The sequence below is a fragment of the Simochromis diagramma genome, unplaced genomic scaffold, assembly GCF_900408965.1.
Source record: "Simochromis diagramma unplaced genomic scaffold, fSimDia1.1 OVJJ01000603.1, whole genome shotgun sequence".
NCBI lineage: Eukaryota > Metazoa > Chordata > Actinopteri > Cichliformes > Cichlidae > Simochromis > Simochromis diagramma.
The window spans coordinates 16,839,137-16,853,683 of record NW_024387414.1 but is presented as its reverse complement, the minus strand read 5'-3'; the positions used below and the strand labels follow the sequence as shown (position 1 = coordinate 16,853,683).

At 41.3% G+C, this 14,547-nt stretch overlaps 1 protein-coding gene across 4 annotated transcripts in view; it reads left to right on the top strand.

Annotated features, from left to right (window-relative positions):
- The window catches only part of furina (furin (paired basic amino acid cleaving enzyme) a), an 80,591-nt gene extending 66,204 nt beyond the window's left edge, over positions 1 to 14,387 (top strand). For all 4 annotated transcript variants that reach the window (XM_040011159.1, XM_040011161.1, XM_040011158.1 and 1 more), the window contains exons 10-16: positions 586 to 686; positions 1,807 to 1,910; positions 2,080 to 2,197; positions 7,329 to 7,508; positions 7,602 to 7,726; positions 9,015 to 9,137; positions 10,079 to 14,387. In XM_040011159.1, coding sequence (XP_039867093.1) covers positions 586 to 686; positions 1,807 to 1,910; positions 2,080 to 2,197; positions 7,329 to 7,508; positions 7,602 to 7,726; positions 9,015 to 9,137; positions 10,079 to 10,686 — 1,359 coding nt within the window. In that variant the 3' untranslated portion in view covers positions 10,687 to 14,387. The remainder of the gene's footprint in view (positions 1 to 585; positions 687 to 1,806; positions 1,911 to 2,079; positions 2,198 to 7,328; positions 7,509 to 7,601; positions 7,727 to 9,014; positions 9,138 to 10,078) is intronic.
- Positions 14,388 to 14,547: the final 160 nt, after the last annotated feature.

Genomic DNA, 14,547 nt, shown 5'->3' with positions numbered 1-14,547 from the left:
TCCAGCAGATGGTTTTTTTTCCTGAGGACAAATACACCACAATTCTTTGTATTCATGTAGCTGCAGAAAATTCTCACCTGGGAGCTGCCCAGTACAGCTACAGCAGAGTGCTGGGGGTCATTGAAATGATCTCTGCTAGAGCAGTCCAGTAAAAACAAGACTTGTTCAAAAGAAGCAAAACATAAGCTTGGTGGTTTCTCTGGTTTTATTTTTCTGCTCTACCCATTAGATGATTTCTCTCTCCCTAGCAAATACATGAGAGAAGAAGTGATGGAGGATAAAGGCTTTTACTCATTCGAGGGAAGCAAATTCCAATTTATCAGGTTACAAGAGAGTGAAATATCTTGTGAATTTAAAAATAAAATACAGCTGAGATTTGAATACCTTCATTGTCAAGTGATGAGCTACGTAGAATTACATGAAGAAAATAGACACTGAGGACGGAGCACAGTTAGAAAATTGCATTAGCTGTTTTCCTTCTAGCAACGCCAAGTGAAATACGAGTTTATGAGAACAAAATGGAAACGTGAGAAAAAGGAGGAGGAATGCTGTGATACTTAAATTCACTGTGTTCATCTTGCTTAGGTGACTACAGATCTCAAATCAAAATGCACGGACTCTCACACAGGCACCTCTGCCTCTGCTCCGCTGGCTGCTGGGATCATCGCTCTTGCCCTTGAGGCCAAGTAAGTGCTTATCGCCATCATTTTTCTGAGTCCGACTAGTCCCTGCTATTCTTTTCAGTTGTGTACAGCCTTATTCTAGCGTTTAATATCTGCTGGCTTTTGTTTTTGGGGAGGGGGGAAAATGGCACAAGCTCGTTAGGGATTGCAACAGTTTCTTTCCAAACTCAGATATTGAAGTTTTCAGAATGCCAGAGTAGTTTGTAGAAATGCTCCACTGTTATCTCTTTCTAATGTTTCCCAACAGCAAACTCAATTATAAAAAAAAAACAACAAAAACCCCCCCGCAATTTTTCCAAAAAGTAAAATATTTATTGCCTTTTTTTTTTTGAGTGTGTGTTGCACAAATTTTTCCAGGCCAAGTTTTTAGACTTTTATTTTTTTTAATTCTTCTATTAAATTAAGCTTTTACTGCTGGTGCTGAATGTTTATACATTAGTTCTGCGTGATTATCCCATTTTATGAATTACTTTTTAACCCCTCTGCCACAGATTTCAACTGTGCACTTACAAACAACACCATTTGGATGTGAGCGCTAATCATTCTTATCTAGTCACGCAGCACTAATGGAGAGACAAACACGGACGTCAGAAGAGCGCCGAAAACGAGTAATTAGTCTTGTGGCAAAACAGAGTGAGGTGATGGAAAAAAATTGCAATTAGGAATGAATTTGATGACAAAGTGAGTCAGCAAAGTTATTATCTAAAAAGCCTCATTTTCTCCAAATCCACAATAAGACTAAAAAGCCTGTACGCATTTAATCACAACAGAGGGGCCAGTTGTGACTTCATGTAAGCCCTTTTTGCGTTTGGTAAATACCAACTTGCTTGCCTGCATAAAGATTAATGATGCTTTGGAAAATGTCTCGCAAAGGGCAGAGGAGGACTTGAAGTACGTGTCGACTTAAGATTTTATGCAAGCCAAGAAAGAATGTGACTGCTAAATCGCTGTATTCTGAATTCAATCACCTGTCCATCAGCAGCTTAAGACTATAGGATGATGTAGTTTCAGTGGCTCAACTTGAATTTTAAGCCAAACTTACCATATATGTTGCTGTTTGTGTGCTGTCTGTCTCTTTCTGTGTGTGTGTGTCTGCGTGTGCTTGCACGTACACGTGTTCTAGTAAAAACTTGACCTGGAGGGACATGCAACATCTTGTTGTACGAACTTCTCAACCTGCCCACCTGCTCACCAATGACTGGAGAACCAATGGAGTCGGGCGCAAAGGTACAGCAGCTCCTTTCAAGTTTTCATCAACCCTCTGCAGTTTGCAGATGCCTGCGAGGCTCATTATTAGTGTGCATCACATAAACCAGATTTAACTGGACAGAGGTTGAAATGCACACCAGCTGGGAGAGCCAGGATGCCGGCTAACGTTTCCTCTTGCTTTCTACAGTCAGCCACTCGTACGGATATGGTCTACTTGATGCCGGTGGTATCGTGTCCATGGCAAAAACGTGGACCAATGTGGGACCACAACGAAAATGCGTCATCACCATGGTCAGCGAGCCAAGGTTAGTACACCGGAGGCTCATTAATACCGCAGCTCGTTTATCTCAGCACCCTGATCACAAGAAACTGTTAAGGTGACTCAAAGAGGGGCAACACACTGCAACAGACACACAAACACGTGTACATAAACACAACAGAAATTATAAATATGTTTGCATTTAAGAACACAATTTCAGGAGATTCTCACAGTACAAACAAATAGAATACACTGAGCACAAGCAGCCTGTGTGAGTTTGCTTAGGTTTTAATTAATATTGAGTCTCAGACACATGTCACAAAACAATGAAAAACTGCAGTGTGTCCCAGCTCGGTTCACGTGTCTCCTGGAATCATGTAGTCTGGGATACTTGCAGCACGTTCTTGAATTTGCTTATGTTGTATCTTCAGCACCGTGGTTTTTGATTGAATTGTGTTTTCTTAATTTGGTTGTTTTGTTTATTCGCATGTGTTTTCGTGAGACGCACTGTGTTGGTCTCCCATGGCCACTGTGGTCTGCACACGTTACAGCTGTCAATTTTCTAAAAACAACTTATTTGTTTAAATTGCTTTGACTAAAACCCACACAGCCTAGTTATTAAACTAAGTCATATGTGTCTCTGGAGGAAATTATCTCATTGGATTAGAGCAAATTGATGCTTCAGTGTTTTTGGAGCTTGACCCATATTATGGACCAAAAAACCCCCCAGCCCCAGTTATACTAATTACTAAATATTCTAATTATTTGTAATCATCTATGCAATTATGAACACTATTTTAACAGCTAAAGTTTGAAGAGGTAAATGTTAAAAGCAAAGAAAAAGAGGGGTAGAGCAATAACAGCATTAAAAGAGAATGCACCAAATATCCATCAAAGACAGCTTGTTTATTTCTAGCCGCTTTGTTCTTTGACTTCAAACATTCGTTAAATACTATGATAAGAAGCCTACATTTTTCAGAAATGGTAAGTTAAAAGAGTAATGAAAACAGAAATCAACATTAAATTGGTAACTCATAACAAAACAAAGGTTTTGGAGATGCTTGTGACTTGAGACTGAGCTGTCAAGCTTTGGCGCAGCGACACATCGTGTCTTCATCATGTTGGCTTTGGGCGCCTGTTGAAATGCCTGTCATTTTGTGTGCGCGAGACTCAAACTTGAGCCAAAACACTTAAAAGAAAGATAATAGTTTGTCAATTCATGTGTACCTCTCGCTGTTGAGACTATATATTTCTTCCTAGCCATTTTATTCCTCCTTCTGCTGGTGTCTCAGTCTAAATCCAGTCAGACATCGCCTCTTCATTATGCGCTGCCTGTCACTTCCCTTGCTGGCTTTGAGGTTCCTCTCTTTTACTGGAGCTATGAGACGCTCAGAGCAGATGGTTTGAGCGTCTGGGAACAGCAGTCAAGGCAGGTTATTCAATTTACATTTTAGGTGTTTAGCTGACGTATTTATCAAGACTGTCTTGTAATAAGTGAGCAGGCAGGGTTTCAGTATCTTTCTCACTGTCAGTTCCTTTCACTCATTACCTCTGACAGAGTCATGACCGCATGCTTACTGGGCCCATATTATGCTCATTTACCGGCTCATAATTTTATTTTGTGTTCTGCTAGCATACTTTTACATGCTTTTATATTCAGTAACACATCAGTTTCCTGACACGGCGTATATTACACCAGAATACACTCAACAGACGCTCCATTTGAACCCTTTATCACCCGAGTATCAAACAGGCCGCTTGGACAGATTTTGTAATTTTGGCTGTAAAATTACAAAATAATTCTCATCTTTCAGAACCCATTTGAATTTTTTCTGTAACCCAAAATGGTTGTGGAATTACAGTAATGTGAGGCACACATAGTTAAATCTGGGTGAGGCTGATTTTTCTGTCTGTGCAGACAGCTGTCCCGTGTGATTGCTTTGTGCTATCATGATGCAGTGAATATCTCTGTGTCCTTGTCTGAAACTGTTTGAATTTTGCCTACCGTCTAAACTGTAACGGTGTCACATTCATTTAAAGAGGGCTTGTAAAAAATGGGTCTGTGGGTTTTTTGTTTTAATTTTTTTTTTAAAAAGGCCCCAATCTAACTAAGCTTAAATTGCTCTGATTGGTCAACTGGGTGAACAAATGGGACTGAGTGGTTATATCCATTAACTCCTGTCCTGTGAGTTTGTTATTTTAGGATTATAGGTAGTAAGTATAAACAAGAATTTAGCTGTATGAATTCGAACTGTAAGTAGACCTGGCTCAAGGAGAGACTCCCGCATTAGACAAAACATGATGTTTTAGCATTTTTAGGAATAACCTGAGTTACTAGTTCACATGTGTACTGTCAGGGAAACACTGGCTTTAAAAAAAAAAAAAAAAAAAAAAAAGCCAGCATGGTGAATATGATACCATGAAAACACAGTAACTCGCACCTCGTCCTTGTTTCAAATCGGTTCAATTTCTGATTGGCCATTTAAACATTTCAGCATAGTTCATCAAGGCAAAGTTATAGCTCTGCAGTGCTCAAACACATTTTTGAGGACTTTTCTATCAAAATAACACTCCTCTGCCTTGTCCTGAGCTCCATAGATACCACGACTGAGATATTTTAGAGTTGGAGTTACTTAAAAGACTTGATTGATGTAGATTCCTGAAGAAAAACCAGCCAGTGGTTCAGAAGCAATGTTTTCTCTTTGGGAGGGCTGTGTAACTATGCAGGCTTTTTACATGCACAAAAAAGCTGGAACACATTTGTCATTTTATGATGATTTTATGATTATATTAAGTCCAACAATACTGCACAATTATTATATTTAAAGACCAAAGTGAATTATTATAACCATAATTACAGTAACATTAGGCCATTTACTTTTGTAGCCGTGAGATGGGGAATTAGGTTTTGAGTGACACGAGCAGACAGAAAAGCTGCTGTGTGCCTGACTGAATGAGGCAGGCTTTGTTGCAAATGTGTGTCAATGTACTGTAAGAACACTGAATGTGATCAATGTGTGCCCATTTCCTTCACACCAAAGTTGATGCAAATTACTACCAGGTCTGCAAAATCTTTTGCAAATAAAAGCTGTATGGCATCAGTTAAAAGCTCTCGCATAGTTTTTAAAAAGTGATTTATGATTTGGAAACATCCCTTTTTGTTTTTCCTAGATTTTGCCAAACGCATGGGAATGCTTCAAGTTTGGCTTACACATGTGGTGTTTGTTCAAAAGCTTTATGCACAACGAATTGAAATGAACACGTCTGTGCTGGAGGGATAGTTTTGATTATGCACATGTTTATTGGTTGACTTTTAGGTCTTTTTGCGTAACCCACTTTACACACTTAAAAAGACAGCCAATTAAATTGTAAAGAAAATGTTTCCAAAGGTGGTTTAATGCTACAGACAGACTTGGGATAAGTGGTTGAAAACATGGCGTGGCCAAATAATTGCAACCATGTGCAATAAATGTGCAGCCTCAATGCCTTTAGGATTGTTGCTTAGATCACGTCTTTGACCACTCAGTCAGTTGCCATCTGTAAAGCAATCTTGATGCATCAAAACGATGATAAAACTGCAATAAGATTGTGTCGGTCTTCAGTTAGCAGTTGAATGGAGACGAACTGGAACTTGCATGCAGTCTGTTTGTGATTTGCTGTGATAAATTAGTGAGATTGCAAATCTGCTTTTGTCTGCATAGACAGAAATTCATATTAACTACTTGCATTCAGAGTCCAGCCATAACCTTATAGGCTTAAAATGGAACCAACCGTACTTTTCATAGCAATATACCCAGAATAGAAGCAGCTGACGACCAGATGAGTTGAGTTCCCTGTTCTAAGGAGAGCGCTCTAGGATGAGTTGTGCTCATTGGTGCACATTGAGTCAGATTCATTGACTGACTGTGATGAATTTAATTTGCATTTGCATTTATAAATTAGACTGCAAATATTTGCAGACCTTTGCCAGCCTGTCTGAAAGTGATTGCAGTTGGTCCGAGCTATACTATACGCAGGCTGGGCAACCAGCAATCTGTCTCTATGGCTTCCCCATATCCCCCCCCCCCCAATCACAAGAACAATATTATCCTATTTTTACTTTAGTGTGGCTGAGCAATATAAGGAGAGGAAAAGAAAAATGACCCGAAATCAGCTGGCATGTTGAAGAAAAACCAACGTGCAAAAAAGTAAGGATTTATGTAACAGTTATTATGACAAATTGGAATCAGGCAACATATGAAGTAAGAAAAAAACAGATTTCTATTTTACTAGCTCTTGATAAAAAGGGAAAGGGAGAGTAAGGTGTAGCTTCTCATTTACTTGTTGAGCTTTCACACTAAATGGCAGATTGATGGTTAGGTTTGCAGCTTTTTTTTTTCCTCCTTCTTCTTCTTTTTTTTTTTTAAATTATTTATTTTTGTCTGAGTGTGCTTGTAAAAGCTGATTCTATGTTTCCAGTACTGCCACAAATTTAGCTGCTTCCAGACCCTAAATCACAGTCGCTTGTGCTGCAGCAGTCAACTGCCAATGATAAATCAACCTCAACAGCTCTCGGTATAAATTTCCATTTCTCTTAAGATTTTCTGTCCCCACCTCGAGAAACCATGAAATACGTTTTGCAAGCATGCTTAAATGCTGCGTGGCTGCCAATTTGCATTATAATATTATCATGGGCAGTCACTATATGACTCATTGGCATCTGAATAGTGCAGAAAATTAACCTTTTACATGACTTTTCCCATGTGAGGCTGCTTTAAAGGTCAAAGGTGTTTACTGTATGCTGCCCTTTCAGTGCATCCTGAAAAATGTGACTCATCCTAAACCTGAAGGGACTCCGTCTGGATGCAGTTTAATGATCATCTTGACTATAATTTGGGCACATCTGTGCCACTAAAACCCTGCACCTTCCTCCTCTGAACTGTTGTGGGTGCGTATAATCTCCTAAGCGGATTTTGGAGGGGGGGGGAGGAAAAAAGAGGTGTGTTTACTTCCACAGAGGATAGGGGTGCTACAGGTCGAGACACTAATCCTGTTCAAGGCTTGAAACGAATCACCTTTTGTTGGCTTTCAGTGTCCAAGAGCAAAATGTGGTACACTTAGTAATAAGCCACTAATAATTCCACTGACACACAATCCGTAAGTAATGTCCATCACTGACTTAATCTGTCGGTTAACAGGAACATTGGCAGCCATTTATATATTAACAAGAGTGTGGACGGCTGCATGGGGACAGACAGTCATGTGACCTCATTAGAGCACGTCCAGGCCCGGCTCACTCTGTCCTACAACCGGAGGGGAAACCTGGCAATCCACCTCATTAGTCCTGCTGGCACACGCTCCACACTGCTCCACCCCAGGTAAAAAATGCACAACTACACAAACATGGTGATCTACGGTGCGTGCTGGTAATCACAAAATACTTCCTTACGCTCCCGCTTGTTTTCCTGCAGGCCTCATGACTACTCATCAGAGGGGTTTAATGACTGGGCTTTCATGACCACCCACTCTTGGGATGAGGACCCTACTGGGGCGTGGATGCTTGAAATTGAGAATGTGGCGGGTGCCAGTGACTATGGTAAAGCGGTTTTGTTATTACATAAAGATAATATACACCAGTTACCCACATCGTTACAACCACCTGGTAAATAATAGCTCTCCTTGTGCCATCCAACTGCTCAGACTCATCGGGGCATGGACAGGGCACTTCTGGGGCCTTCCTGTTGTGTCTGGCTTCACAGTGACGGTCCTGTAGGTTGCAGTTTAGTCCCATCATGAACTGATTTTATTCCTTCTAAATTTTAAAATTGCTTAATTAAAACTGAGGTCCAAGATTGTTGGAAGCCAGGTCAACACCTCGTGCTCTTTGACATTTTCCAAGCTCTTCCTGGGCTTTTAAATTTTATCAGTAGAGCACATTGTCGTCCTCCCCCTCACATGCTGTTGGGGATGGTGCTCTAAAGGTTGGGTAAACTTGGTATGCAGCAATCATGGGTGTGTGATATGTGCCAAAGTAACATCCAGCAGAACATTATATTGTATTACGATAATTGCTTCTCCTGGTTTAAATGTTGCGACTGATCTTTGTGCAATGATTGATCGCTTCCAGGCTTTATCTAATTTAGTATCAGTTTATCTTCCCTCTTTATCTGGAAAATGCTGATTGAAGATCCTCAGAGTCCACATTGAATGTTTTCAACAGTCTTAAACCTAAGCGAGGTCACCACTAGGTCACCAGAATGACCCTGAATGACATTACTTGAGTGTTATTTAATGTAACCTTTAATCTGTTGGGCCTACAGTTCAGCTCAAGGGTTGAAGGGTCAGTGCCAAGAGATTAGAGATCAAGTGGCTTCTGTGTCCAAAGTGATGTTGCTATTTTTATACTAGTTGACTGTATGGCTGTGCAGACTTTTTTCCTTATTGCAGGAAGGATGACAAATTCTTCAGTGTTTATGGTTGGCCATGGATCATCACACAAAGCAGGTCCACTCACAGCACCATATTCAGCCAAAATACTTAAGAAAAAAAGATCTAGATTCAAGTCTCACGCCTCCCTCCTCAGTAAGGAGTGATTTAGTAAAGTGGAACCTCTCATGAGGCCCCACACTTCAATGATTTTTGAGAGATGTGCTCTTTATAACTTGTTAGGCACAGAGTGAAATCATGCTGTCTTTAAATTTGCAGCCCATATCAAGGAGTCATTTTCTGTCACTTTATGCAGAAAATCCAAGAGTCTAATAGGAGATGAGGATACATTTACAAAAACCACCCAAGGGAGTGCTGGAGCCTTGCTGGGCTTGACAGGCCTACTTTTTTCACCCCCCCACAGTTAATTTTAGTTTTTCATCTGTCTCTCCGCCCAGGCACTCTGACCCAGTTCATCCTGGTGCTGTATGGCACCGGCTCAACAACTTCCAGCTCCTCTGAAAAGTCTCAGCCTGGCAATGACAGCTGCAAGACGTTGGATCTGAGGCAGATATGCATTGGTAAGACTGTTGTCTCTGCTTTGCTCCTCACGGGTCCTTTCAGCCACAGTAGAGGAGAAGTGTAGTTTTATGTTAAGGTGTTACACTTGAACTAGCCCGTTCATGACATATGATCTCGGCTGCATCCATTTGCCTTTTGTCTGTATTTCTATGCAAACTTGTCTATGCACAACTCCATTGTGTAGCCTTATTATTTGCATAAAATTTAATATAAGAGCTGGTTTCTGCTCAGACTTAGGTTTACTCCACGTCTCTTTTTAATAATCTCATTTAAAATAAACGTAATCCTTCTGCTGTGTTCTGCCGAGTCCAACTGGTGCTATAGGCAAGGTCTAAACATGCCACTGAGCACCAAGGCAGTGTGAAGTACATGTTTCCTGAAACAGTGCCAGTCTGACCCCTACAGGCTTTCAGTGGTACTTGCATGCTTATAAACAGGGTGAGTGCAATGTAGTTATCATGTATGCGATTATCATGTGTTGTCATATCCATGTGTCATATGGCACTGGGTGTGCTATGTCTCAGGGCTCAAAACTATAATTCTGTTTTTGAACAAGCTGACAAGATGCAGCAGGAAGCGAAAATTTCCTCCTTCTGTTGGGTCTCCTGTTTTCAGCTCTATTACCCTCACTGCTGTCTGTTAATTGTCACTACAGGCGATGGTCTGCATCTGAACTTGGTGCCTATGGAAATGTGTCTTGTTTAAGCGTGCTGCACTCAGCATAGACATGTAAAGATTTAGTAAGTAAAAGCAGCTCTAGTAAAAGTGTAAGAGCAAAACAAAACAATTGCCTTGAAACAGAGAGGGCAGGCACAGCCTTGTTAAATGTGCTCTCTGTGCTTTCACAGGGCACAAATCCTGGTTCTGTTTTTTGGTTGTGTGACTCATATGAAGAGCTGAAAGGTGCAGAGGTTCATTTCTATTTCTCTATGTGTTACAGAGTGCAATGCAGGCTACTACCTCTTTCAGCAGGGCTGTGTGAAAGAATGTCCAGCAGGCTTCTCGGTGGGCTCCCAGCCTCTCAACTACACAGTGGGAAACTTTATGGAACCAGCTTCCGTCCCAGCCTGCCTGCCCTGCCCACAGCCCTGCCTGACCTGCAGCAGCCTCAGCCCTCGGTCCTGTCTGTCCTGCCCCCCGCACAGCTCCCTGGACCCCAACTCTGGCACCTGCCTGCATCTTAACCAGTACATGCGCGAGTCCCCTGATAGCTTCATGGTAGGGACAGGTAACCAGAGATCGCAGCTAGAGTCAGGCTCCCGGCTCCCCATAACCATTGCTGTGCTCAGCTGCATGGCCATCATCGCCACTTTCGCTGGCATCTTCCTGATGCTGCAGCTGCGCTCCGGTGCGCTCATCAAGTTGCCCTCTCTGGAGACTGGCGGTGGTCTCGGGGGCACCTTCAGTCTCGGCGGAAATAGGGTGGTGTCGTACCGTGGCATCCCAACAGTGTGGGGGGAGGAAGGGGTAAATACAGACTCGGAAAACGAAGAGTTTGACGTCCAAAATGAGAGGACTGCCTTTATCAAAACACAAAGTGCTCTTTAATGCCTCCTCCACGTCCCTCCCTCTCTCCTGCTTTTAAAATCCTCACACCACCATTTGTCTGATAATTCAGGGCTGTGGTGACTGTCTCCTCTCACGGTCTTTTTCTGGTTTAATCTCCAGTTCATTTTCTTTTTCTGTCCTATCGGATTCTCATCTGAGGTCTGTTTCGGGATCTGGTCGCTCCGCTGTGCTGTGGGAGACCTGATGGGAAGCTGTTGTCTCTCAGAGCTCGGGATGGCCTGAGCTTTGCTCTGTTCACACTTGGGCGCTTTTCTATTAAACTGGCTCTCTCCCTCCCCTTGCCCTCAATCACTAACAGTGTCTGTCTGTGCAGAGTCCATTTTCCCCTCCAGCTCCTTTTTGTTACAGTAAACAAATGATTATTATTTGCTTTCTTCCTCTTTTTTTTCTCCTCCCACTGTGTCGTTTAGTCTCAGTGCAGTAGCCAGATGAGATTGCGTGTATGTGTGTGTCTGTGCGTGTATGCGTGTGCATCTCTAAATCATTGTGTGAATGTGAGCGTGTAAATCTAATGAACAGTGAACAGTGCAGAGAAGCTTAAGCGGGTCCTGTCATATTTAGTGCTTTAACTAAAACGTGATGGCCAAAAATTGTATTATGAACCATGAAATCCAATTTGAAAATATTTATTCTCTCTGAAGTGTCATTTAATGACCTCGCTGTCTATAATCTGTTGACAAATACAATGCTCTCTAGTTATTTACATTTTTAAAGTGCATTTTCAAGATCAAACAAATCTAAAGCGTAGCAGTTGATGAGAAAATATCCAGACTTCAATGGTTTATAATCCATCAGCAGTCAGACGTACAAAGCAGACCTTTCAGGATATGCCATCTCTGCAGTGTCTCTCTCTATGACAGGACAATTGCAGTATCTACTGAAGATACAATTCTTATTTCATGCAGTCACTTTTAAGCCAGTACAGTTATTGTTCCTGTTATGTGAAAAGGTTTCTCCCAGCTCTGAAAGAACAAACTGTGAGTCATTCAGCGAGCAAAGCCTCCTTCAGCCTTTTGGGATTCCAGCTGAACTTATTCCTGTTTTGGAAGCTATAAATTCTCCTGTGCTCGTAACCTCCCCCAACCATTACATGGAAGGGTATCAAAACAAAAAAGAAAAAGGAAATTATAAGAAAACAAAACACACACACACACACACACACACACACACACACACACACACACACACACACACACACACACACACACACACACACACACTTACACACTTGCAGGCTATTCAATCAACCCTGAGGCATAATCCCTGCCAGGGATATTTAATTTCTGTGTCTGAAGTGCTTACATCCTGGGGCTGTGGGAGAAGATGCAGGGCTGCTTAGAGAACCCAAAACAATGTGTGACTTGAGCGCAAAAGCTTCTCAAAGCAGCTGGAAGGTGTTGACTGACTTGTGACTGATTTCTTGACAGAGCTGTAACAATATACCGGCTCTCCTCTCATCACATCAGCACTACAAACACACCGCATATCTTAACAAGTGAAAGTTGCTTTGCGTGTGGGAGAGTGTGAGTGAGTGTTAGTTTATTGCATATGAGGTTCAGGAATGTTTATCTGCCCTCTGAAGTGAAGATTTCCTTCCTCCATCCTTCCAGTCTCTGCTTTCTTCTTCAAATTTCAGATATTGTTTAAAAATCCTGCAGCGAGACTCCACGTCTCATCAGCATCTCTGCACTTACCCTCCAGTCTGCATCTAATCTGAATTTCAGATGATGTCTTTAGTGTACTTGCCAATTAATTATATTCTGAATAATACTGCAGCAAACTATTTATTCTGAGAGATTTTATTCATTCCTTTAGGGAAAATTGCTTTAAGGTTTTTTGTTTTTTTTTTTCTTCTTCGTCCCCCTCCTCCTCCTCCTTCTTTCCCTCCCTGGCTGGTCATCATCTGAAATTTGCATCTCATTATTTAATCCAGTGTAGCCATTTTGATTCCAGTGATCTTTTTTTTTTTTGTTATGTTGAAAGTATGATTTTCAAAATCAGTGGAGCTTGCTGAGAGAGGTTGTCATGGTGATGACATGCATTGGCGACTGCAGCTGCTCGTCCTTCTATCTACCTCTCATATCATTCAGCAAGGTTTCGTACGCCGTTTTGAGGAGCTGATAAATGATCATAGAGGTCAGATTATATGTAGATTAGATATGAAATCGCTTCTGGGAAATGGTAATTTAATTTTTTTTAAATTTTTTTTTTTAAGGACTGTAGGTTTGTATGTCACATTTATGTTTTAGAGGAGAAACAAACAATTGCAATTCAGAAACTGTAAAGCTGCTGTGTAAATTTTACTCCCCTGGAACTCCTATCTGTCCTAAAAATTTATTGCCTTTAGGATCAGCATTCATGTGCAGACACACCTGGGTGTTAAAGCCTCTTACTCAAAGAGGCTGGGTAGGAGAATTGCTCTTACATCTTGTTGGCCAGCATTTAAGTGCTAAATCAACCTGAGATTGCTGGGGGGCGTTTGTTTTCTTCATCTTTACCCAGGCATCTCCTCCTGGGGTTTCAGACCTTATTTTATTCTTTTTAAGTTTCTGTCACTGACAATCAATTCCTTTGTTTGTTTGTTTTCTTTTGGGGTGGGAGGGGGGCAAGGTGCAGAAGCACACAAACAAATGGCTTTTAACTTTTGATTTAACCGCCTAACTAGAAAGGCCTCCACAGAAAATGTTATTCACTGTATGCAGATCATTTAAATTGCAGATTTAGAAATCAAGTCTTATTTGGAAAAAGAAATTCTCCAAAGGCAAAAGAATGCAGATTTTGATTACCAATACCTGCCAAAAATCCTCTTGAAAAGAATGGAGGAAGATTGGTATGCATGCTTTCAAACACAGCGCTCAGCCAGGAAGCGTAATTCATCTCGAATGGCTGGTGCAGGTGTAACACATTTGGCTTACTGTGGCCGCTTCTGGATCAGAAGCCAAACTGAAAATGAGGATTTGGAGAAAATGCCCCAAAAGGAACAAAGCTAATGTGGCAGGCTTGTTCTGCAGGGGTCTGTGGGTTGTACATTAGTGCCTACTGCCATTTAGGCTTTGATTAGTTCCACTTTGAGGAGGGTGCTAATTTAAAAATGTAATAACTCCAGCTTCAGACTTGAGCCACCAAATCTTATTGACTTCCCAGCATGCTGCAAAGTGTGTAAACAACAGATAATGGGCTAATGCAGAAACAAAATTGCTTCCATAAACCGTTTTTCTTAAACTCTGGATGCATCTTTTGAAGAAGTATAACATGGGATTCAACCAATGCGTTCCAATTACTGTGGGCTAATTGATTCCTGGTCTAGTCAAGATTATGCACTGTGCATTTTCCTTTGGACTTGTATTGCTTCCAGGAAGAGTGATTTTGTTTTTTCTTCTTAAGAATCCAACACTGCGGGGTGTTCAGACAGGTTTCTGTGGCCCCTCAAGTGCGCACACGAAATGATTTATTCATCTTGGCTAATGTTGTATTCACTGCAGCTTGAAAACTTAAAAATAATAAAAAAGTAAAAATAAAAAATACTTTAATCAGATGATCTCAGAGCGCTGCGCAATCGGGTGTTAAACTTGGGAAATCCATGAATGCAGGCAGAATTAAGTAGCTTCTGCTTCCGAAGCGCCGGAGCTGCAGAAAACCATCAGCAGCCAGCTGATTCTTTTAACGGTGAGAATACGATTTTAAAAAAAAAACAAACCAAACAAAAACCACCACACACTAAAATAAGACGAGTGCCAGAAAGCAGCTCGTAGCTAAAAAGCCCCACCACTTTAGCTGCTCTTAAATGTGGAGCTCTTAAATTTAGAAGGAAAAAAACACTGCATGTCGCAAAACATCTGC